Source organism: Ambystoma mexicanum, chromosome 3q (assembly GCF_040938575.1).
Source record: "Ambystoma mexicanum isolate Mex_15411 chromosome 3q, UKY_AmexF1_1, whole genome shotgun sequence".
Lineage (NCBI taxonomy): Eukaryota > Metazoa > Chordata > Amphibia > Caudata > Ambystomatidae > Ambystoma > Ambystoma mexicanum.
Genome location: NC_090926.1, coordinates 1,275,686,294 through 1,275,711,830, shown reverse-complemented (window position 1 = coordinate 1,275,711,830; position 25,537 = coordinate 1,275,686,294). Strand labels below are relative to the sequence as shown.

Here is a 25,537-nt window from a genome sequence, read left to right as displayed (position 1 = left end):
AGGGCTTTGCTCCCGCAGTATGCCTCTCTGTTCTCACTGACACCAGGCCTCCCTCCAAGGTGCAGTCATGAAATTGACACTGGTGATAGTGTACCTGTCAAAAGCAGATGCTATAGGATGTCAGACCCTGTGAAGAGCCACATCCAGACTGAGGTCGCCAAGATGTTGGATCTGGTTGTTATTGAACACTCCACCAGTCCCTGGTCCAGTCCAGTGGTTCTTGTCCCCAAGGCACTTTCCCAGGCAGGTACCAAGGATTGGCGGTTCTGTGTGGACTACCGAGGGGTCAATGGCGTCACTAAAACTGTTGCACACCCATTGCCTGTGGCTGATGAGCTAGTGGACACCATAGATGCTGCCAAATTTGTGAGCACCTTTGACCTTACCTCAGGCTATTGGCAAATAGCTTTGATTGTTAGGCAGAATCATATGTAGTACCCTTTAGGAACACCACACACAATTAAAACTACAAGTGTAAGTACCAATTCACCTTTGGTACAAGCCTGTACTACACAGTAAAGTGGTAGCGATGGCTGAGCAGCCAGACTTATCTCAAAAGTAAAGTGAGCAGTATCAGAAGTTACACACAGCACAGCAATTGCTATGGTTCAAACAAACACTGACTCAAGGTTTCTGAGTAAAAGAATATACATTTATGTGCACCATTAATTATAAAACAATTCACTAAAGTAAAGCAGCAGAAAAAGTACAATCTTAATATACTACACAACACCCAATCAATTCTGGACAAGTTAAGCTCAAAATGAAGTGTGAGCAAAATGGCACTCCAGCAATTTAAAAAGGGAGGGACAAGGTTATACAGAATCAAACAGCACCAACAAGTAAGTAGGCAGGGCAATCTAGAAAAGGCTTGCTACAATGAGGATTCAAATCAATAGGCCTGGGCCAATGTTAATGGTTCAGAGTCTTTGCAGAGGATCACACAGTTCAGAGTAGTTTGCGGTTCAGTCTTTGCCAAGAGTTTGAAACAAAGTTGGTCGAAGGAAAAGTTATTTAAAAGAGTAGAGAAGGACAAGCCCTCGGATTGGCAAAAGATTTAAAACACTTTTACCGCTGTCGGACGGAACGAACAACCGGGTTTGAACAGTACCTTAAATGAAGAAGGCTGTAGCTGAGGCAGAAGTTCCTGGCAGATCCTACAGGCTCACGGTTCCTGAAGCGACTGTCGAACTGACATGAAGGAGGAAGACTGGAGGGTCCTGCACTGCCCAGGGAAGAAACCAGCAGCAGAGCAAAGCAACAAATAAAAGGTGTGTTCCTTAAAACCCAAACAGGGTACGGTCCTCCTGGCTATCTGGTTCACTGCAGCGGTGCACAGTAAATTCAACCAGGGGAGGGAGACCTTGCTTGGTGTTTGGTAAACTGGTTGGTCCCACCAGCTCAAGGGAAGAAGATTCCTTGCAGATCTGTCCTCTTCGTTCAGCTTCTCTTCGGTTCTCTCGATCCAGTGGCGACTCTGCCTTCCAAGTCCCAGAGACCTGCTTTTTATGCAGTTTTCCCCCATTCACACAGCCTGGCTGTCAATCACACATCAGGGTGGCTGTTATGGCAGGACAGTCACCTAGCCAATCAAACAAGAGTGCGACTTGGGTTTCCAAGGGAACCCTGTGCAGGGGTCCTAAAACCCCTCCCTCACATCCTGTCTACCTAGACTCTCAGGCGTCTAAGGAGGGCTTCTGTGCAGAAGCCTGCCAAAGGACAGCGAACAAAGGAACCAAACCTGGTTTGCTGTGGAGAGTAAAACACGAGAAAGACCTTTACAAAAAGAAATGGCGAATAAACCCCACCGGAACCAAATAAAAGTAAATGGGGTCCATCTGATTTAAATTCGAGGCTACCAACATAGCCTAAAACAGTACCAAGGCTATTTTCATACACCGCGGTAGGGAAAAATATGGTAGACCCACTGCCACCAGCCAAATCTTAAAGAAAGGGGAACGACATAATGTTCCATGAGAGATGGACAAAAAGGGATAACTATTAACCCTGTCCAGTACTCTATGCAAGATAGTTTGTACTGGGTCTGTGATTTTAAAAAGTCTAATAAAGTCAATGGCAACTTTACATGTTCTGGGAGACAGTAGTCAGTTCCAGAAAATGGAGTTTAAAGTGGGAAGTCTGAAAAAGACAACCCTGTGTCACTGCACTAAAGGTGCTGTGTGACACACAGTAAAAAGATGATGCCTATCGAGTAGGTGAGACTCCACAGTCTATGAACACAAAAATGTAAAACACACAGCAAAACGCATATAAGAGTGGGAAAAAAAGGCTCACGCTCTTACCAGGTGAAAAAAATAAATCCTAGAAATCCAGCAAAGTTGCCTGGGGGACTCAGTAGGTAAGGGAAAATAGCCATTCTGGAGAATTCTCCCTAACACTGATGAACCATGCCAAGGAAAAGACTGCATTCTCAACACCTTAGTGGCTCTACCAATTAAGAGCCATGCCTTTTGGTTGACAAATGCACCTGCCACCTTCCAAAGATGGGTCAGTCATGCGTTCAGTGGGATAGAGAACTTTTGTGTGGCCTACCTAGACGACATTGCTGTCTTTAGTTACACCTGGGAAGAGCATTTGACTCATTTGGACAAGGTGTTGCAGGCATTGCAAAGGGCTAACCTCACTATCAAGGCACCAAGTGCCAGATAGCTGAGGGGAAAATCACGTATCTTGGTCATGAGGTAGGAGGGGGTCAAATCAAACCTCTCCCCAGTAAGGTACAGGATGTACATGACTGGGAGACTACTACTACTCAAACCCAGGTGAAAGCCTTCTTGGGCCTCACTGGGTTTACCGTAACTTCATGGCGGACTATGGACCCATAGCTGCCCCTCTGACAGCTCTGACTTCGCCTAAACAACCAAGGAAAGTTAATTGGACGGAAGACTGTCAGAAGGCCTTTGATGGCTTGAAGGAAAGTCTGTGTAAGGCACCTGTGTTATGTGCGCCTGATTACAGCAAGCCCTTTATCGTTCAAACTGATGCTTGTGACACCGGGTTTGGAGCTGTCTTGTCCCAGTTAGATGACAAAGGAAAAAACATCTGATCATCCTCATCAGTAGACAACTCAAGGGTAGAGAACTTAGGTGGGCTACTCCTGAAAAGGAATGTTTCAGTATAGTTTGGAGCCTTAGGCATGTTAGGCCCTGCCTTACGGGTTCTACCTTCAAGGTCCAAACAGACCATAAGCCCTTTCAATGGCTTATGCAGATGAATGGTGAAAACCCGAAACTGCTCAGGTGGTCCACTAGCCTGCAAGGGTTAGACTTCACCATTGAGCATAGGCCAGGGAAGAGTCATGATAATGCAGATGGCCTTTCCAGAAGGTATGTTGACCGTCTGGATGAGGGTGTCAATCTCGTGGGAGATTACACCACCCTAACCTCAGTCTGGGGGGGGGGGCGACTGTGATGCTGGAAATGCATTGGAGGGACAGGCCCTCCATGTCCTTGTCCTTTTCTCCTTTTGTCATGTGTGTTCTATGTTATTTTCTGCACAGGAGTCCATGTGGGACTCCTGGCAGTGCAGCTCTTCCTATTTTTGGTTTGGTGTACAGATCCTTGGGATACCCTTATGGAACCTATGGGTGGGGGTACAACCCTGTGCCCCTACTGTATGGTTTGGGCACCTGTGTGTGGCCCACAGAGCAGGTTATGGGCTGATGGCAGCTCCATGCTGAATTTGACTGGTGCTCCGAGTATCCTCCATTTTGGGATATCCAGGCCCTGTCATTGGAATCAGTTGATTCCTGATAGGAGACAAGATGACCCCTGTGGCCTCTTGCTTTCTATCGCCTGTTACCTTATTTTCGCAAAGACCTGTGAAGCCCTGGCTCTGACCTTTCCCCTGACTGGCTGTTGGGTGGAAGTTCCATATATGATATTGTGGGGAAGTCCAGGCCAGACTGGCTGGAGCCTTCCCAGTGACTGTATGTTGTGGGTACGCCCTTGGGGTGGGACCTGGGTGAATGGAGTGTGTGACCAATATAAACTGCATGTTATGGTTGTCTAGTTTATGGTGTGCAACACAATGACTGAGACAGCCCGGCCCAAAACTGGTATGAATACAGTGTGGAGTCCTGAATGGCAGAGTGCTTGTCCCAATCCACATTCCTTGTTGTGAGTGTCTGTAAGGAGAAGAAAGGCCTGAATGCACTGTGAGCCAAATTGGCTGCCTGCCTGCCGAATGCCGGTCTGAAGGATTGGTTGCTGAGTGTGACCAAGCAGGGTGAATGAGAGACCAAACAGTATATCTGGGGACCACTTACTGATGGAAATCGTTCAGAAGGTGAAGTTGAAACGTGATGCTTATTCTCAAAGCCAAGCCGGAAGAAGAAGGTTGACTGCTTTCTCCCTTCACCGAAATCTGAAAGCTGCTGGGCTTTAAAGGAACTGATCCAAGAGAGAACCTGGCTAGGAGACATCTTCCCGAGCTACGAGGGACCATCGTGCACCAGCTGATCTTTGCCATGGCTCCCTGGACATCAGACCTACGAAAGGCTGCCGACCGGAGATAGGGACCGCCGACGAATCCGAAGAGAAGCGCCCGAACATCCGTCCACCATCGTCAACCAGGGTGCGCAGGTTTGCTATAACCGCGGTGTTGCCCAGAAGCGGGAACAGCTTGACACCGTGCTGCTGACGACTGGAGCTGCAACTCTTGCCTAAGAACATTTAAAACAAGGACTCCCTTGCTCATCATCGCCAACCGCTTTGTCCTGCCAGAGAAAGTCAAGGTCGCCGACAAACCGAGTCGAATCTGCCGGTGGGTTTCCCGCCACCTGAAGACCACAAAGACGCTGACGACCCGTCGCTCTTGCTGGGCCAAAGTTCTTCACTAACTCTTTGCAGCAACAAACTATTGTCGTTGAGGTGCGCTGCATGCCTCATCACCACAGGACGTCCACGACTGATCGTTGATGAGCACAGCCAGGCCCGAAGCTTCTGCCTCAACGTCTTTGTTCACCATTTCTTTCTTCACTCAAGAAGGATCCGTCGAAGACCCGTCGTCAAACTCTGCTTAACCAGGTACATTGGGGCAGTAGAACCTTTATAGAAGGAGATAAGACTCATATAAGCAATATATGGACTGGGCTTGTTCAATATCTTTATTTACAGGTTGCCCAGGTGGGGGGGTCCTCACACAGAATTGTGTCTATAGGTAGGGGCCAGTATTCTGCCAATTGCTTAACCAACTTGCTTTCCTCCTATGTCTATTGTTGGTTCACATTCTTAACTGATTCGTATGTCATTTGAAACTGAGTACAGTTGATGCATTTTAATGGGATCTAAGAAGTAATTGTGGTACCACATAGAAACTGTATATATTTGCCATTTTAGAATTGCCGGAGCACAAAGTGTGTTATTGTGATTGTGTACATAACGTGAATCTTATTTATATGAAGAGCTGTGTTGTCACTAACATAGTGTGTGGACATTCCTTTGTGGGTGCTTGGGGACTACACTGTACTTACGAACCAGCCTGCATCACCTCCTGAGAGTTTAAGCCTTGATTGCTCATCCACGATACCAAATAGAGAATCTTGGCTGGGGTGCTCTGTGCTTTTACTCTGCCATCAGAGAGCAGGAGTACAGATACCCCCCTCCAGTCCTTACACAGTAACTCTTCGCGGCTGGCTGGCACTGCTCAAGGTCATCTAGTAGTTTTTCTATTTGTGCCTTTGCCTATTACTGCAGGGCTTCATCTTGGGGTCTAACCATCCGTCCGTCTGTAAATGTTCACATTGCTTGAATTGCCACTATGACTCTGCATGCAACCCATGGGTAGAATGGGATGTCTTCAAGGGGGTATTTTTTTAGGTTCCCATAGGTTTTTTGGTTTGCTGCCATTTATCCACTTGTGGTATGACATGGAGTTTTACCTGGCTTTCCACCACTGGGGGAACTTTAAAATCCTTACGTTAACCTCTTACTTGAACAGTGACATTTTTTCTATGTTTCCTCTGGATCCCTGGAGCTTACGTCCAAAGATTCAAATTTTAGCTGGTGCTCCTGATTTCCTCTGTATTTTTAAAATCCTGCATTATGTTCATATGCTAGGAAGTGCTTTCTTACTTGATTTCCCTTCTGGCTACTAGTGTTGCAGCCGCAGCGTCTATTTAAGAATGTAAGGCATTCTAGTGAGAACCAGCTTGATTTAATACAGTCTTATGTGTATATGGCTTAGGAGGGTGTTAAGAGAGCACTTACAGGTCCCGGAATGGGGCCAAAGAGCAGTGTACACCTCTGTGGATGGGGTCAGACCACAGTAAGGTCCAAAACAAAGGGGCAGATAGCTGTGTATAGGGCCATGGGTGAGGTTAAATGGCAGTATATAGGGTCATATAGGGGTTTGGGTGGCAGTGTATAGGCCCACGAATGGGGTTAGAAGACACTCAGTAGAACTACGAAGACATGCATGCGGCTGTGTGTAGGGCCAAGTATTGGGCCAGAAGACAATATATAAGGGCAAATAAAGGGTGTGAGAAAACATTTAAAGGACATAGCAAGATGGAAACTGGTCATCAATGCAACCCTCCAACTCTTCTTGTCTTCCTGTGCAGACTTTCCACTAAAACGATGCAGGTCTTCCTGAAGGATTCCATCACCACCTGGGAAGTGCTGGCCGTCAGCCTCTCTGAGAAAAATGGTGAGCAACAGAAAGGTCCCTGTGGCAACATTCCTTCTCCAGTGCGGGTATCCTCCCCAATACTGCACACCCTTAGAATGCCTCTCAACAGGAGGGGCACTGAGCAACCTGATTGACACAGAAAGTTAGTTGCCTATAATGACAGTCATCCGGCACTGCGATTCTCCCCATATGTATACGTTTAAAATGAATACCCACAATCTGTGAAGCATATTAATCCAGGATACGCCCATATTGCAGAAAGCAGAGCTAAACGATGTGTCTCCTTATGTTTCTTTTCTGCATTTACACCTAAATGAAAACAAAAAGTTTCATTTAGGTGCAAATGCAGAACCTCACAGAGTGAGGTTATAAAGTTTAGGATCAGCAATCTTGGAAGCCATCATGCTTTCTCTCAAGTTGCTAGGTCTCTTTTTGACCTTGGAGCCGAATGTTGGGGCACATCCTCATGTGTTCTGCTAAATAGGGTTCCACTTCAATTTCAGAAAAGTGAGTTTATAAATGACTGGAATATAGAACACTGGCGGCTCAAAATTTTAAGCTCACCCTATAAAGTAAATCTCACCCTTTGATGGTGAAAGCTCTTATCTGGATGCAGAGCTCTGTTGCCTGCAGTGACTTCTCATCTCTTTTATGCAGGTATTTGTGTGGCCGATCCATATGAAATCACGGTGATGAAGAACTACTTCATTGACCTACGCCTCCCCTACTCTGTCGTCAGGAACGAACAGGTGGAAATTCGGGCTGTGCTTTACAACTATGAGGATGAACATGATGAGATAACGGTATGTACGATGTCATGCTCCATGAAGAGCTCAGCTGCAAACACTAACATTTCTCCAGAGAAGCCTCAGAAAAAACCTAGACACCACAAGGGGGCTCCTCAAGCAAGTTGCTGCCCCTTCTTCTAGTACAATCATCATTTGCTATAGTGCAACCCTCGTCTTAAGATCCTCCAATGTTCACAGATAAATGGACAGACATGGGGGTGAGGGAAGGAAGTGATCTGCAGAGGATGAGTCAAGTTGGCCATTTCTGGAGTCAGGATTAAAATTGAACTTGACTAAATCTTTCCCATTGAACAGTTCTGTTTTCCCCGTGATCGTGCAGTCTCAGTTAAGAGTGTGAGTGTTTGAATATGGGTTAATGGAGTTTGAAATGTGGGGAGCCGGATAATAATGCATGTGTTGGCGCTCAGGCCGCATTTGCAGTGATACTGGAGGCATCATGGTCCACTGCGCTCCATTCTTCATATCATGGGGATGCCAATCCCATGCAATCATATGCCAGCCATGCTCATCCACAGCTGGCACAGCAAAAAAAAGAATTCTGCAAGTCAACCTGTTTACACCTACATTGCCCCTAGGAATTGCACTTACCATGGTCATTTTATAAGTGTTTGATAATATAAAATCTATAAAATCTGTGTGTTTCAGGTCCGAGTGACGCTCATGTACAGTGAAAAATTCTGCAGCTCTTCTACCTCAAAAAAGAATTTCCAGCAGCTAGTGAAGATGCGAGGGAAAACCTCCAAGTCCGTGTCCTTCATCATTGTGCCCCTGGAGATTGGGTCGCATGACATTGAAGTAAAGGCGTTCTTCCCCAATTATATCGGAGATGGTGTGAAGAAGAAGCTGAAGGTTGTGGTAGGTGCACAGAAGTGGGATATGATGAACTTTGTGGCACATGCCCAGAATTTGCATGGTTCAGAGAAGCTGAAGGTTGTGGTATGTACCCAGAATCTACAGCTGTGGGAGAAGCTTACTTTTTTGGTAGGTTTTCAGAAATGAGATAAGATGAAGATTGAGGCATTTGCCAAGAATTTACATGGGTTGGAGAAGCTGAAGGTTGTGGTGGGTGCACAGAAGCGGGATATGAAGAAGATTGTGGCACAAGCCCAGAATTTACATGGGTTGGAGAAGCTGAAGGTTGTGGTGGGTGCACAGAAGTGGGATATGATGAAGATTGTGGCACGAGCCCAGAATTTACTTGGTTCCGAGAAGCTGAAGGTTGTGGTATGTACCAAGAATGTACAGCTGTGGGAGAAGCTTACTTTTTTGGTAGGTTTTCAGAAATGAGATAAGATGAAGATTGAGGCATTTGCCAAGAATTTACATGGGTTGGAGAAGCTGAAGGTTGTGGTGGGTGCACAGAAGCGGGATATGAAGAAGATTATGGCACGAGCCCAGAATTTACATGGGTTGGAGAAGCTGAAGGTTGTGGTGGGTGCACAGAAGTGGGATATGATGAAGATTGTGGCACAAGCCCAGAATTTACATGGGTTGGAGAAGCTGAAGGTTGTGGTGGGTGCACAGAAGCGGGATATGAAGAAGATTGTGGCACGAGCCCAGAATTTGCATGGGTTGCAGAAGCTGAAGGTTGTGGTGGGTGCACAGAAGCCGGATATGAAGAAGATTGTGGCACGAGCCCAGAATTTACATGGGTTGGAGAAGCTGAAGGTTGTGGTGGGTGCACAGAAGTGGGATATGATGAATATTGTGGCACGAGCCCAGAATTTACATGGGTTGGAGAAGCTGAAGGTTGTGGTGGGTGCACAGAAGTGGGATATAATTAATATTGTGGCATGAGCCCAGAATTTACATGGGTTGGAGAAGCTGAAGGTTGTGGTGGGTGCACAGAAGTTGGATGTAATGAAGAAATACAGATCCAATCCTACTTGGTGATCAACAACCTAATAGTGACAAGACAATCAGGTTTTAGACCGTGACATACAACCGAATCGGCTCTCCTTGATCTCAAAAACCAATTAGATGAGCGCAAAGATGGAGGTGACATCTCCATTCTCCTACTCCTAGACCTATCAGCCGCTTTCGACCTGGTAGATCACAATGTTCTTTGCAACCACCTTTAATCGGTTGCCTACTTCGCCACAAAAGCCACGGTGTGGATAACCTCATTCTTGGACAAGAGAACCTTAAGAGTCTTCTCACCTACTTCAGCAGCAGATCCAGTCCCCATCACCTGTGGAGTTCTTCAAGGGTCATATGTTTCCCCCACTTTGTACAATATTTTTACAAAGCCTCTCTTTAATATATTGGACAAACGAGGGGTCTCATATATCAACTACGCGGATGACACCCAGATCCTTATCCCAATCCAAGGTGACTATGACAATGACACCAGCCTCATAAATAAAGTCTACCAAATTATCCAAATCTGGATGGCCACACACGGCCTATGTCTTAACGACGACAAGACCGAGCTCTTAATCATCGGTTCCACCAGCAAACTTAACAAATTATCCCATTTATACAATTCCATCACTATCGATGGCATACAAATCAAGGTAGCTAAGGAAGTTAAAACTTTAGGATTCTACTTAGATTCAGCTCTCACCCTCGACAAGCAAGTAAATGCTACAGCCTCAGCAACTAGCTACACCTGCAAACTTATTCACGCATGCAAACCATTCCTGTCCACAGCCAGTTTCACCACCATAGCGCAAGCCCTCATCCTCTCCAAACTAGACTACTGCAATGCACTGTACCTAGGCACCAGCAAACACAACATCAACAAACTCCAAACCTTGCAGAACAATGTCCTCAGAACAGCATTAGGCATTCCTAAAGGGCAACACATATCGGACCAAAGTAGAGCTGTCAACTGGCTTGCCATTAATGACCGGATGAAACTCAAAACTCTCAATATTACACACAACTGTTTGAATAATAAAGCACCTGCATACCTTACAGAAAAATTCACAAAGCACACCTCTGAACGACCTATCAGAAAGGCCCAGGCAAATAGTATCAAAATCCCCAACTTGAAACTGAAAAGAACTGGAAGGTCCAGCTTCCCAGTCCTAGCAGCGCAGCTCTGGAATTCCATCTCAGATTCACTTAGAGCCACCCCTTCCTTTCATGTGTTCAAAGCCAATGTCAAACTCTGGCTTCACACCAATGACTTCTAAAGCCTCAACTGTTCGTACCTGAACACTGTATATTTAATGTAAAATATTTGAAACAGTAACTCCGCTCTTTAAAAACTATGTGACACTGTAACATAAAATATGCTGTATATGTCATCCTGTAACATAGGAAATGTATAATATTTATGTACTTGTAACCTAAGAATCTGCAAGCGCCCAGCTGCTTAATGGCCCGGTGCGCTCTATAAATCAATAAACAATACAATACAAAGAGTGTGGCATGAGCCCAGAATTTACATGGGTTGGAGAAGCTGAAGGTTGTGATGGGTGCACAGAAGCGGGATATGATGAAGATTGTGGCACGAGCCCAGAATTTACATGGGTTGGAGAAGCTGAAGGTTGTGGTGGGTGCACAGAAGCGGGATATGAAGAAGACTGTGGCACGAGCCCAGAATTTACATGGGTTGGAGAAGCTGAAGGTTGTGGTGGGTGCACAGAAGCGGGATATGATGAAGAGTGTGGCACGAGCCCAGAATTTACATCGGTTGGAGAAGCTGAAGGTTGTGGTGGGTGCACAGAAGTGGGATATGATGAAGATTGTGGCATGAGCCCAGAATTTGCATGGGTTGGAGAAGCTGAAGGTTGTGGTGGGTGCACAGAAGCGGGATATGAAGAAGATTGTGGCACGAGCCCAGAATTTACATGGGTTGGAGAAGCTGAAGGTTGTGGTGGGTGCACAGAAGCGGGATATGAAGAAGATTGTGGCACGAGCCCAGAATTTACATGGGTTGGAGAAGCTGAAGGTTGTGGTGGGTGCACAGAAGCGGGATATGAAGAAGATTGTGGCACGAGCCCAGAATTTACATGGGTTGGAGAAGCTGAAAGTTGTGGTGGGTGCATAGAAGCGGGATATGATGAAGATTGTGGCACAAGCCCAGAATTTACATGGGTTGGAGAAGCTGAAGGTTGTGGTGGGTGCACAGAAGCGGGATATGAAGAAGATTGTGGCACGAGCCCAGAATTTGCATGGGTTGCAGAAGCTGAAGGTTGTGGTGGGTGCACAGAAGCGGGATATGAAGAAGATTGTGGCACGAGCCCAGAATTTGCATGGGTTGCAGAAGCTGAAGGTTGTGGTGGGTGCACAGAAGCGGGATATGAAGAAGATTGTGGCACGAGCCCAGAATTTACATGGGTTGCAGAAGCTGAAGGTTGTGGTGGGTGCACAGAAGCGGGATATGAAGAAGATTGTGGCACGAGCCCAGAATTTACATGGGTTGGAGAAGCTGAAGGTTGTGGTGGGTGCACAGAAGCGGGATATGATGAAGATTGTGGCACGAGCCCAGAATTTACATGGGTTGGAGAAGCTGAAGGTTGTGGTGGGTGCACAGAAGCGGGATATGATGAAGATTGTGGCACGAGCCCAGAATTTACATGGGTTGGAGAAGCTGAAGGTTGTGGTGGGTGCACAGAAGCGGGATATGATGAAGATTGTGGCACGAGCCCAGAATTTACATGGGTTGGAGAAGCTGAAGGTTGTGGTGGGTGCACAGAAGTGGGATATGATGAAGAGTGTGGCACGAGCCCAGAATTTACATGGGTTGGCGAAGCTGAAGGTTGTGGTGGGTGCACAGAAGCGGGATATGATGAAGATTGTGGCACGAGCCCAGAATTTACATGGGTTGGAGAAGCTGAAGGTTGTGGTGGGTGCAGAGAAGCGGGATATGAAGAAGATTGTGGCACAAGCCAAGAATTTGCATGGGTTGGAGAAGCTGAAGGTTGTGGTGGGTGCACAGAAGCGGGATATGATGAAGAGTGTGGCATGAGCCCAGAATTTACATGGGTTGGAGAAGCTGAAGGTTGTGGTGGGTGCACAGAAGTGGGATATGATGAAGACTGTGGCACAAGCCCAGAATTTACAATGGTTGGAGAAGCTGAAGGTTGTGGTGAGTGCACAGAAGTGGGATATGATGAAGATTGTGGCACGGGTTCAGAATGAATGTGGGTAGTGAAAGGAATGACAGAGGTGGCTTCAGGAAGAACAAACCCAACCAGGCATGTACTGGTAGCTCGAGGGACCAAGGAAGGCAGCTCACCAACAGGAGACAGTCCCACAAAGATGACATCAGTGCAGGTGACCTAGAACTGACCGACAAGCAGATGAGGCAGGTTATTGGGGTCCAGATACCTTTATATGTGGCAGCAGATTCCAGCAGCAAGGTGGGAGACCCGAGCAGTAAAAAAGTGAAGCGGCTGTAAAAAGGCCCATTAAATAGCCTGAGCATGGAAAGGGCTAACCTTGTTGGCTAACGAGCCAACAAGGGAGCACAGTGGACAGATGAGGACAGCCCAGAAAGGATGTACAGCAGCCAATAATCAAAACTGGAGTTCAGCCCAGGACACAGGGACCAGCCAGTATATCCAGATCTGATTCTAAAAACACACCAACAGATTGAAAATAGTGAAAATAGGTAAATAATTCTCCTGCCATCCAAAAAACCTGACACAATGAAGTGTAGAAACATGGGCTCCCTTAGATATCCCAAACACACAGGGCCTGGCCCAGGCCAGCCTGCCAGTAACACAAAGGGACGCCAAACGAAGATTTTGGAAGCCAGACAATCTGGTTGGCCTTACAAACCTTCAATCATTCAGGAAAGCCCACAATGTTTGTGGATTAGCCATGCCTAAGGTCAGGGACTGGTCTAAACCAGCCCAAACTAATATAAAGGGTGCAATGCTGGGCTCAAAGTGAGCCCACGTGTGCACAACACCTATTTTAGGCCTGCCCATTGTGGTTTCCCAAAACAAAGGAATGCCCAAGAAACAAAATGATGAAGAGTGGGTCTTAGAAAACATACAATGGTACTCCTATGGCTACCATGAAGGCACTTTGGACTACCAAAGTGGTGAATTAGATTGCACCCCAGGTGAAGCCACAACTAAATTGCAGCTGCAACCAGCCTACTCACCAGAACTAATATAAGGTGGTATAAATGCACTTTACCAAAAAATGATATCCCTGTCCTATAAGCATATGGGCTGCCAAGGACCATATATTTAATACAAAGGTTTCAGTGGAAGGGGGGTTTCTGTATAAGTGCCTCTGCCCACAAAAAGGGGTCAGAGATCCTAAATGTAAAAGGGTGAAAATGCAAAAAAGTTTAGGGGTTCCTAAAAATAGACCACAGAGTCCCAGAAAATAAAGGTGTTGCTGAACAGCACATAATCCATAGATGTGGCAAAGCTGCACAGAGGTGGGAAGCACCCTGTGCAGCAGCAATGTACAAAGTATAACTCAGTAAATTGCCTATAGCTAGGGCTACAGGGCTGGCATCTACCTGCCATAGACCACATGCCATGCCATCCCGATGGCTTTGAACCTTCAACAAATCTGTGAAAAATCAATTGATGGAGAAGACTTGGACACATACTTGTGGCTGTCGTTGTCCAACCTGGATATCCTTCAGAGGTTTATTGAATATTGCCCTTGACAGCCTGGGAAACCCTCGGTAAACATAACATGGCAACATTTCGTAGCCCATGTAGCAAACTAAGGCAAATACCCAATTATTACCCAGCACTGGATCTTGCATAAATTCAAATTCCTTGCTCAGTGTAGAACTAAGAAGCGTTTACCCAGCTGGGGAGAGAGGGCTGCTGCCTCTCTATCAGTAAAGGTTCATTAGCGACAGATCACTGATTTGAGTTCTGATCTTACATTGTTGCCTAGGCATTGACACATAAAGGAATGCAGCAACCACCATGTAGCTGCTTTTTAAATCTCCAGTAATATTGCAAATGGCTGCAATGTTTTTTTTCTTCTATTGGTCAAGGTGCCTAATACATCCTTGGAATGGTCTATTTGAACTGCCCTAGCAGAGTCTGATTCGAGGAGCATAGTTTGCAGTGTGTGGATCAATGGGGACGTCAGGAGGTGGTTCCTTCTGCACAAAGAGGTGTTTTGACCATCAGGTTGGGTTTCCCAAAGTCATGGAATTCTTTGTGTTGAGTGGTGGTCATCTCAGAGGTTGCTCCCTGGCAGTCTGAGAGATCAGACCTTGGGGTCTCGGTCTCCTAGAAATGGAGCCCCAAGTACAGTGTTGTTTGTGTTGGGGGGTGAGGGCGAACTGACGGCAGAGTAGCTCCATGCACATAGCAGACATATTCCTTCCTTCTGCTCTCAGTGTATTAACATCTCCTCTTTCTTTTAGGCCGAAGGAATGAAAATGACAAAAACCGTTAAAGTGATCACCCTGGACCCAGAAACCAAAGGACAAGGTTTGTACGGTGTATTTTCAATTCAATTCTTTATTGTGTGATACAGTTTCACAAGTAACACTTTGCACACATGCACATGCATAAAACAAGAGCAAAGAAAAATTACTACAAATGATCACGATTATGTTAAAATAGACTGAAAGTCCCAGAAAAAGTACTTTTTAATAAGTTCATCTCAATTATAACCAATTGATCAATGGGTTCTAACAATAGTTTCTACCAAACCATTTTCCATGATAGCAATGCTGTATTTTTAAAATATGACTCATATATATCAACCTGAAGGTTATAAAGAGCTGGGCTTTCAACAATGATGTGATTAACAGTTTCTATAGCTGTCATGCACTAACGACAATAGCACTCATCCTTAGGCAATCCGCTCCTCTTACCTATGACCTCATTTGTTAAAAATAGATTATTTTTTTTTGATAACATATTTTATTGGTATTTTAAAAACAAGTAAACAAACAAACAATCAATACATGCGCATTGCTGGTATAGGTCACTGTCTGTCTCCGATTGGTGTACACATAATGTTTCAAGAAAAGAACAAAGAACAAATGGGTCAATTTTGTCCGAACCCGGGGCAGCGCCTAGCTGCATTACCCTGCGGGCACCATGGGCGTCAGGGGGGGGGGGCGCCTTTTGATGTGTCCCAATGACCAATTTGCCTGTGTTAGCCCTCATTGGGCTTCTTCCCATTTCTGCCACACTTTCGGGGCTTTAGCCGGGCATCCTCTGGCTGCGTATACTCTGTATTCCGTTGCGATACAAATATCCACATCGGTCCTCCATTGTTCGTAGCTCGGTATTTGGTCCGAGCCCCATTTCTGAGCAATGTTCCTTTTCAAAAGTGCAGTAGTGGTGAACAAAAGCAATTTTTCATATCTAGATAAGTCAATTTCATCATCTATCCCCAACAGTAAAAGCTTAGGGTTTCTGGGAATTGCTTTCCCCATAACTCTGGAGAGTTCCACACAACAATCCTCCCAAAGTGGTTGGATGTGTGTGCAATCCCACAGGATGTGGAAGAAGGTGCCTTCTTCTGTTTTGCATCGCAGGCAGCTCGGGTCATTGATCCTTCCCCATTTATATAGGGCTACCCTAGGATAGTATACTCTGTGTAGTATCTTTAACTGGATCAGTCTAAGCCTCGATGATATTGCTATCTCCCTAGGGAACATCAATGCTATGACCCATTCCTCCGGTAGTATGGTCCCCACATCCGACTCCCATTTGGTCCGCAGTGACAGCAGATCTGGTGTGCCAAAGGAACTTATGGCACTGTACAGGACCGATGTCACTTTATGAGTGATTTGTTCCGGGAATAAGTTTCTTTCAATGGGGGTGAAGTCTGGTAGAGAAATCACTTCGGGGAGAACGTTCTGTAGTGCGTGTTGTAGTTGGGCATAGTGATAGTGTTCAGTTTGGGGAAGTCCAAATCGGAGCGCCAACTCTGCAAAAGGAACCATGGTGTTATCTTTCACAAGGTCTCCCAGTGTGAGTGATCCGTGCCGAGACCAGTTCGGCCATCTGGGGAGCGTGTGTACACTGGGAAGGTTTCTGTTATTCCACAGTGGTTGCGCCTGCGATAGTTTGTCGCCCCATCCCACAAATTTGTGTGCATCTATCCAGATTTGTGTTATCTGTGCTCGCATGTTGGGGGCGGCCGCGCGGTCTCTTTTCTTGTAGAGATATAGCATAATGGGTTTCCCGGGAGTGTCGGGTTCTAAAGATCTGTTATGTGGTGCGCCGGTGTCGCCTTGTAGTTGGTCATTCACTTTCATCAATTGACTGGCCCAATAATACGTTGGCATTCGGGGTAGTCCTATTCCACCCTCCCATATGGATCTTTGGAGTGTGGCGAGAGCTATACGTGGGTGGCCGTCATTCCATAATAGTCTACGAAGTGTCTGATCTATTTTCTTGAATATGTTTGGAGGAATGTATAAGGGGGCGTTCTGTAATATGTACAGGAGTCGAGGCAAGGACATCATTTTAAAGAGCGCAGCTCTACCCAGTAATGTCAGAGGAAGGGATGACCAGTGACGGGTGTCCTCTGCAAATCTTGTCATGACTGCGTACAAATTTCTGGGAACATAATCAGTCAGATTATTTGTTATTAATATACCTAAGTATTTGAATTGTTCCCTTTCTACCTGGTAGGGACATTGGGGCGGGATCGATTCTTCCTCTTGTCTAAGCGGGAACAGGGTAGATTTGGCCCAGTTTACCCTCAGGCCACTAAAGGAGCCGTATTTCTGGAGTAGATCAGTCACTATGGGGCAGGATCTGACCGGGTCGTGTAAGTATACCAGCAAGTCGTCTGCATATAGGGACACTTTGTCCTCCCAGGCTTCAGACCATCGGAATCCCTTCCATGTTTCGTTAGTTCTTAACAGTATTGCGAGCGGTTCAATTGCTATTGCAAATATCATGGCTGACAGTGGGCATCCTTGCCTGGTCCCTGTGCCAATTTCAAAGGGGTCTGATACTTGACCATTCACTTTCGTGACAGCTAATGGAGAATTATACAGTAATTTAACCCAACTCATGAACTGGGGCCCAAATCCCATTCTATGCATTATCTCCCAGATCGCATCCCATCTGATAGAATCAAAGGCCTTCTCGAAGTCTACTGCCAGCAGGGCCAGAGGGCCTCGGATAGTGGTCGCATTTTCCATTGCAGTGAATAATCGATGTATATTCATTTGCGTGGATCTTTGCGGCATGAAACCACACTGATCCGGGTGGATCAAGGAGGGCATGACTTGCTGGAGTCTATTGGCTAATGTTTTCGCTAGGATTTTGGTTTCAGTATTGATGAGGGAAATCGGTCTATACGAGCTGCAGCAATCTGGGGGTTTATCCACCTTAGGTATGACCACTATAGTGGCCTGTCTCAGGTCCTGTGGGAGGGACCCTTTGTTGCGGGAGGTTTCATACATTTTCAGTAAGTGTGGTGTGATTAAGCTTGTGCCCATTTTCTTCCACACCTCAACGGGAAAGCCGTTGGGTCCCGGGGTTTTCCCGGGTTGGAGGTTCGCTATGGCTGCAGACAGTTCATCCTCTGTTATATTGGTTTCTAGCAGGGCTCTTTGTTCGAGCATCAAGGAGGGAAGGGTGATTCCAGAGATGGCCGTGGTGTCAATGGGGGAGGTTGGTGCTCCATAAAGCTCCTTATAATAGGCGGCGAACCCTTCCGCTATGTCGCGGTCCGCTGTTGTTAGTGTATTCCCCTGTGATCTAATTGCCCTAACATGTCGGAGCCCCTCGTCTCGCTTCTCCAGCCATGCCAGCATCTTGCCTGCCTTGTCCCCGGTTTCGTATACTCTGGCACGCATCGCTGCGTGTGCCTGTCTGGCATTGTCCAGGGCTACGTTTTGGAACTGTTTTTGTGCTAATTGTAACTCGCGGTGAGATTCTGGGAGGTCCTGGGATAGATGAGCTACCTCTGCCTCTTGCACGCGCACTTCGGCCGCCCGGATCGCTGCTACTTGTTTTCTCTTATGGGCTGCGATCTGGGATATGAGTTCCCCCCTCAGTACTGGCTTGTATGCCTCCCACAGTGTTACAGGGCTATCCACAGAGGTTATGTTCAATTCAAAGTATGCTTCTGTCGCATTTTTAATATGTTCCACCAAATCGGGGAAGCCTAGATAATAATTGTTTAACCTCCATACGGGTGGGGGGACCGGCCTATGGGTATTAAGCTCCAGTACGAGCGGTGAATGGTCCGACATGCCTCTGGGTAGGAGGTGTGCATCAGTTGCTAGATGTAATTCGGAAGTCGGGAGAAAAAAGTAATCAAGTCTGGATAGTGAGGCGTGTGCTCCGGAGAGAAACGAGTATTCTCTCGTGCCGGGGTGTAAGTGTCTCCACACATCTTTCAGGCCTATTGCGTCGACGAATGTGGCTAATTTAGTATGCGCAGCTGGATTTCTCGAACGGATGTGCGTACGGTCGAGTTCCAGGTTCATGACTTTGTTAAAATCTCCCCCCACCACTACCAAGTTCGAGGAATCCGCCGCTAACATAGGCGTTATATCGTTAATTAGTGCGGTGAGTAAGGTTGGTGGTGCGTATACAGCTAGCATGGATATGGACCGCTCCCAGAGAGTCGCGGTTATGTAATCGAACCTACCTCCCGTGTCCTGTGTGACAGATAGGAGATTCAATGGTAGTCGCTTGTGTACCAGGATCAGTACTCCCCTGGCTCTCATGGAGAAGCCCGAGTGCAACGCAATGCGGTAATTGGTTCGCTTAAAGAGGTTACAGCTCGTACCCGCCAGGTGCGTTTCGGTTAGGAAAACCACATCGGGCGCATGACGGTTTAGATATTGTAGTACAAGGCGCCTCTTGATACTGGTGCCCAGCCCGTTCACGTTCCAGGTCATTATCTTAATGGACCTGGTCTTGCTTACAATGGCGTGTTCTGTCATGGTGGTTGGGAGTTGGGCATACCGGGTAATGCTGTGTGTGTCCTCGGGTTGTGACCCCTGTCCGCCCCACGGGAGCCAGACTCCAGCCCATTGCGCACATTGATCCTAAAACAGTAAACTAGACAAACAAACTCTATCATGAAAACAAACTCCCTTGCCCCCTCCCTATACTCCACCCCAACTAGAAGTATCTGTCGCCCGAACATTAGGCCGAGCTTGACTAGGGTCTGCTCGGACTGAAAAATTAATCAAAACATTTGGTATAACTAGTTTGTGTGTCTCTCGCTGTCACTTGACACTAGTTCTTTCACCTTTGTCAGGGGGGGGGCCCACTTGGGCCGCCATCTCTTTATTCTGCGGGGGGGGTCTGACGGTGTGTTGCCAACGGGCATCTCAACTTTAAGTCTCTTGCAGATGTTGGCGGTTATGTTGGTGTCAACCTGTGCCTGTCCGCCTCAGTCGGCTCCTCTTGGCGGTAGCTCATCCTGGTCTTGCAGTGGCTGTGCATTCGGGGGTCTGTCTGGGCGCGGTCTATGTCGTTCACGTTCCCTTCTATTTGTAGGGCCCCAATCTCCCTCCAGGTTGTTTTCTGCCCAGTTCCATGCATCTTTTGGATCATTAAAGTGCACTGTTGTGCCATTATGGTAAATTTTCAACTGTGCCGGGAACAGGAGGCCATATTTGACGTTCTGGATCTGTAGCTTTTCCTTAAGCTGGTCGAAGGATTGGCGTGCTCTTTGTACTTCCCTGGTGAAGTCCGGGAAGAAGGCGATTTTGGCGCCGTTATAGGTCATGGAACCTTTGGATCTAGCCATCTGCAGTACCGTGTCTCGGTCCCTGTAATTTAGGATTTTGGCGATCACTGTGCGGGGCGGGGCCCCAGGCGTTGGTCTGCCTGTTGGGACTCGGTGTGCACGTTCAATAGAGAAAAGTTTTGAGAATTTCTTTGGGGCATATAGATCCATGAGCAGTTGTTCCAGGAATAGTTCCATGGAGAGGCCTTCACTTTTCTCAGGTAGTCCCAGGATTCGTATATTATTTCGCCTAGAGCGTCCCTCCCCCTCCTCCACTCGTTCTTCTAGAGTTTTAACACGTTGCAGTACTCTGGTCATCTGTTGACTCATGTTACGGAGGCCATCTTCCGTGTTGGATATACGGGTTTCCGCCTCTCCCGTGCGAGACGTGAGTTTCTGCAAGTCATGGCGTAGGAGGGACACTTCTGTGCTGATGCCATCCATTTTGATCTCCATAGCCGTTCTGGAATTGGCTATGGCATTCATAATGTCTTTGAGAGAGGGTTCGGGTTCCTCATCTTCAGTAGCTGCCTGTGTCGGCTCCAAGGCCAGTGTGGGCACTGCGTATTGCTCCATTTTGCTTTGTGTCGTGCCTCTTCTGCCCTTGTCTTTACCCATACCCTCTTCCACTTTCAGGGGTTTCCTGATCCTAAAAGTGTTGTACGTGAGCCGGGCACGGATTTAACACTTGGGCTGTTGGTCGCGGAAAGGGGCTATTTGCATTCAGGGTGTTAGGTTGTTGAGAGGGGGTGGGCGGGTGAGGCGGCTTCCCCTCTCCGTCCCCCACCTCCCGTTCCCTTCCGTGGGACCGTCCACCTGCACTCCGGGCCTCCGCGCCTCCCTGTGTGCAGGAGCAACGTGCTTATGTCCAACAGAGTAATGCTTGTCCCTTTCAGCTTGATTCTGTGTATCTGGATGGTTTCCCAAGACTTGCCGTGTGGGATTACCTCTGTGTTTCGCCGCACTCCCAGCGAGGGTCTTAGAGCTGCAGCGGTGATTTCCGTGCACCGCAATGATCGGGGGGATTTACCGGGAGCGGGCGGGCGGGAAGACCGGGAGCGGGAAAGGACCGGTCGCAACCACCGCCTCCCGCCCACCTTTCTCCTCACCGTTTTGCGTGTCTGGCTACGCACTTCGCCGTCTCTCCCGCCGTTGCCGGATTCCTGTTGTTCTGGAGTGGCAGGCGCTCAACGCGGAGTGGAGCGGAGCGCCTGCGGCTGGACGGCACGCCTGGGGACGGGGACGACGCCGGCGGTCTTGTGTATGGAGTCGTCAGGGGGCAGTGCGCCGGGGGCCGCTCGCACAGTGCCAGTGTCCTCACGTCTCGAGGCGGGGTCGCGGCCTTCCCGTTAGGTGTTTGTACCTCCCGTGGGCCGCTGTTCTTCGTTCCGGATGTGAGTGGCGAGTTATTCCAAGTCGCCGTCGGCCATCTTGGATCGTGTTCGGCGGCAGCCACACTCTCTCACCTTCCGCCGCAGCTATCTCCGCTTTCGGTCTCTATTTTTGTTTTGGAATAGCTGCGATGCGTTCTACTGTCTTTCCGCCAGCTTATCGTAGTTTTGCAGGGGTGCTGCGAGTCAGGTTCCCCCAGGATTTAACAGGATGTTTGGCGGCACCAGGAGCTCAGCGGGCACATGTCTACATCGGTTGCTCGCTGGCCACGCCCTCTCAAAAATAGATTATTTAATCCGTAGCCAAAAGACTCTCGGTTGTTTAGACAGAATTTTTCTCAACAATTTCTGAAATTAATTATAAGGCTTAATGTCCAAGGAGAAATGCTCAAAGATCTTGTAGGGCTCAAGACACTGTCCATTCTTAATCCAGTCATTTTCTTTTGGACCTTGGCAGGGATGCACTCTAAGTCCACAAACACAACACCCTTGGCCTCCAAAATTCCCAACACACCATTCATCCATTGGTTCAAGGGCCCACACTCAACCTGTTTGAAAAGAAGATTCAGTTGTTCAAAAAGGGTTGAGGCAGGAGGAAACAATACACTTCTGAGTAGTAAAAATCTTTGACAAGCAACAATAGCCTCTAAGGAAATGAGACAGCCGCAAACAGGGTGCCAATAGGAAGTAACGATACACGTTTTCATATAAAAGCATTGAGCTTAGACCAAGCCAGTCCCTCATCTCTAACCTCTGCCCCGTAAATTAACTTAGGGACCAATACCTGATTGTACATCTTCAGGGTCGGTGTAAGGAAGAACGCCTGTATTTCTTGTCAAGTACCTTAAGTTGAGTAACTGCTGTGAACGCTTCAAGATTGAACGCCTGGTTCGCCTGGGCCAAAGCTCCTCTAGCTTCAAGCATCATCCCAAGGTATCTAAATTCAGACGCCACCTCCATTCTCAATTGTTTATGTACCAGCCAAAATGAGGCTTACCAGAAAGAGGCCATTTGCTATTTATCACCAGGATCTTTGACTTGTGTAGATTAATATCCAAGCCTAGGTGCTTGAAATATTCACCCACTGCTTTCAGGGATCTACGGAGGCCTATTGGGGTATAATCCATTAAGACAAGGTCATCAGCATATAAGAGGTAATGCAATTTCAGGGAACCGAGTCTCGGCGGGTTAACCACAATATTAGATAATGCTGCCCCTAATCCAAAAATATAAAGGTTGAACAAAAAAGGGGCTAGCACGAATCCCCTGGCATAGTCGACGTTCAACATAAATCCAACCAGAGTACGAGCCACTTTTGTCCAGCCGACCGTATCGGAGTGCAAAAGCTCAAGAATACTAACGAGGGAATCCGGACAGACCAACGCCCTTAGCAACTGCCAAAAGCTACCGCCATCAACAGTCGGATGGCTTCGAAATGTCTAAAAAGGGCAAATGTACACTACAATTAGATAGAACCACCTGATTAGACACAAGCTGAATCAAACAGCAGTTCAACTAAGTACTTGTACCTTTTCGAAAACCTGACCGCTTGCTATCCAACTTAACAGAGTCCTTTGCCCACTGTGCCAGAGCCCGCAAAACAAAACGTGAGAAGATTTTGTAGGAGGCATCTAAAAGGGAGATATGTTGGTAGTTTGCGGGATCCAATCTATCCCCCTTTTTAAAAATTAGAACACCTATAGCCTCCTTCCAAGTCTGAGGGAACTGATGGGTCACCAGAATGTTCTAAAATGTTGTAACAGCACCCCTAACCAGAACTGCGGGGCTGATTTTAAGGAGAAGTTTGTAGGCTATCAGGCCCTGGAGCCTTAGAGGATTTCGACCTTTTAATGGCCATGAAAATCCCCTCAATATCTATGCCCAAAATTCTAAATGGCTGAGCATCCATAGATGTCGATGCGGCCCCCTTTGGGCTGGCCCGCACCAGTGGCTGAACAGGCAAAGGCTGAGACGCGTAACATTTCTATAATAGGACTCCCAAAGGGAGGCGGATATTGGCTGCAATTGTAAGGATGTTTGAGCACAAGGACCTCTTATTAGTTGCCAAAAATACGCAGAATCTCTTGAGGCCTATCCACTTAGTATACATTTGGCATCCCTTTGCAAAAATAAATGCCCATGGCCCTGTTAGGAGAGTTGTCCCATGGTCCTACTGGCAGTAAGACTTTAGTAAGCTATCCCAGTGTTTTGTAAATCCCCAACTCTTAATATCAGCCTGTACCAGCTCAGGACCTTGGTAGAGTGGCAGAGCAGTCAGGCTTATCTTAAGAGGAAGATGTGAGCTGTAGCTAAGTACACTGAACCCGGTTAGACAGGCACAGCAACGAAGCACTTACACTTATAAGTTATATAAAAGTATATATTTATTATATTTACGCAAGAATCACTTTAAATACTTTAGACGTTTATACTAGAATACTTAGGAATACTTGATAAAACACTTCAAAGGGCACTTTCACTTTTGTGTTTGTTTGCGGTTGTAGCAATGTTAGAAAGAGAAAAGACAATGATATCATATTAACGGTTATTACGCACTCGGTGCTCAACGGTTTATACGGTAATGCATTTACTCTGCAAACACATATGGTAAAGTCACTTAAAGGGAGGAAAAGGGTTAGTTAGTGTAACGTGAGCTTGGTTCAAGGTTCTAGAGAGGGCTTCTTCGCATAGTAAGTCCTTTAAGTCCCAAAACATAACCCTACCTAAAGGCTGTTCGGAGAGGGCTTGCAGTCTTGACAAAAAGAGAATGGTGAACAGTTCCAATGGATTTCTTCCAGTCTCTAGTAATATTGAAGTAGCAAATCAACAACTAACAAGGGAGACCTTAAAATGGACTTGAGGAAGGGACAAAAGCAGTGGCTTGGGTCTGAGGTAAGAGGGGGTTGCCCTTGACACCTCTACGTGCACTCCACCAGCTCCAGCGACTTCCTAGAATCAAGTAAGCAAAACCTTGTTCCCCAACCTTCCCTTGGTTAGAAGAAAATGTTTGTGCTGAATGCTCCGCGATGTTGCCGCTCTGGACCCGACCTCCGGATTCCTTGGTCTGATGGCTGAAGGCGGACAATGGACGGGATCTCTTAGCAGCAGTCTTAGGGGAGGAACTGTTGCACGACTTTCAGCAACTTCTTGGTACAATCTGTGGTTTTGGCACCTTTTCTGCAGCACCAACAAAGGACACGGATCGTCCGGTCAATCTTCTTTGTTTCCTACAGTCCCACACTCTGATGAGGGGGTCTGGGTGAGTTGAATCAGATCTCTGGAGTGTCCTTATGGGTTTAGCAAAGATTTGGATGGATTCAACCTTTCCACAGTGATTCACCCGAAATGGGCAGCAGGTCTCCTAGTATTGAGGATCCGCAGCTCTGGAAAGTCTTAGGACCTTGGGAGGTGGCTCGTTTCAAAGTTCGTCTTGGGACTGGGTGTTCCCACTACCCAAATGGAAGAATTCGTCCTCTTCGGAGCTCCTCTGTCGCACAGAAAACGATGTCAGGAAAGCAGCGGTTGCTTCATTGCGTTGCAAAGGGTCTGCAGGTGTCTTGGGATATCTTCTTCTTTGGTTACTCCAGTGGTCGACTTGCTTTTCACTCCAGAAGCCGCACCTTGTATACAGTTCCAGCACACACGCCTCTGCAATCTCTCTTAGCATTTTACAGATACAGGTGTTTGGCTGGCTAATCAGGACTGGTAGACCCTCTGTGGGAGCTGGACCTATTCAGGCACTCTGGCAGACAAAGAACAGGGGGGTGGAAAACTCCTTTCCTACTTCGTGACTGCCCAGACACTCTGGACCCTAGGCGGGGACACCCAAGGGTTCCCGCCCAAGGCAAAACACACACACCGACATCCCCCTCCCAGAATGGTAGAAGGTTTAAGTTACTTACCTGTAACTATTATTCTCCAGCATGGGTCTGGCATGGATTCACATGCTCAGGAATATTCCCCGTTGTCAGGCTGGGAATCCTCTGTAAAAGAAAAAACAGTTTCACTTTCACTTTAAAACTGCATTTCTCCTCTAAACCAATTACTGTCCTCTGGGTCATACTGCTCCCATCC

At 47.1% G+C, this 25,537-nt stretch overlaps 1 protein-coding gene across 1 annotated transcript in view; it reads left to right on the top strand.

Annotated features, from left to right (window-relative positions):
• Positions 1-25,537, top strand: part of C3 (complement C3) — a 403,449-nt gene that overhangs the window by 219,272 nt on the left and 158,640 nt on the right. Inside the window, exons 19-22 of the mRNA XM_069604331.1 lie at positions 6,584-6,669; positions 7,309-7,454; positions 8,106-8,315; positions 14,770-14,836. Coding sequence (XP_069460432.1) covers positions 6,584-6,669; positions 7,309-7,454; positions 8,106-8,315; positions 14,770-14,836 — 509 coding nt within the window. The remainder of the gene's footprint in view (positions 1-6,583; positions 6,670-7,308; positions 7,455-8,105; positions 8,316-14,769; positions 14,837-25,537) is intronic.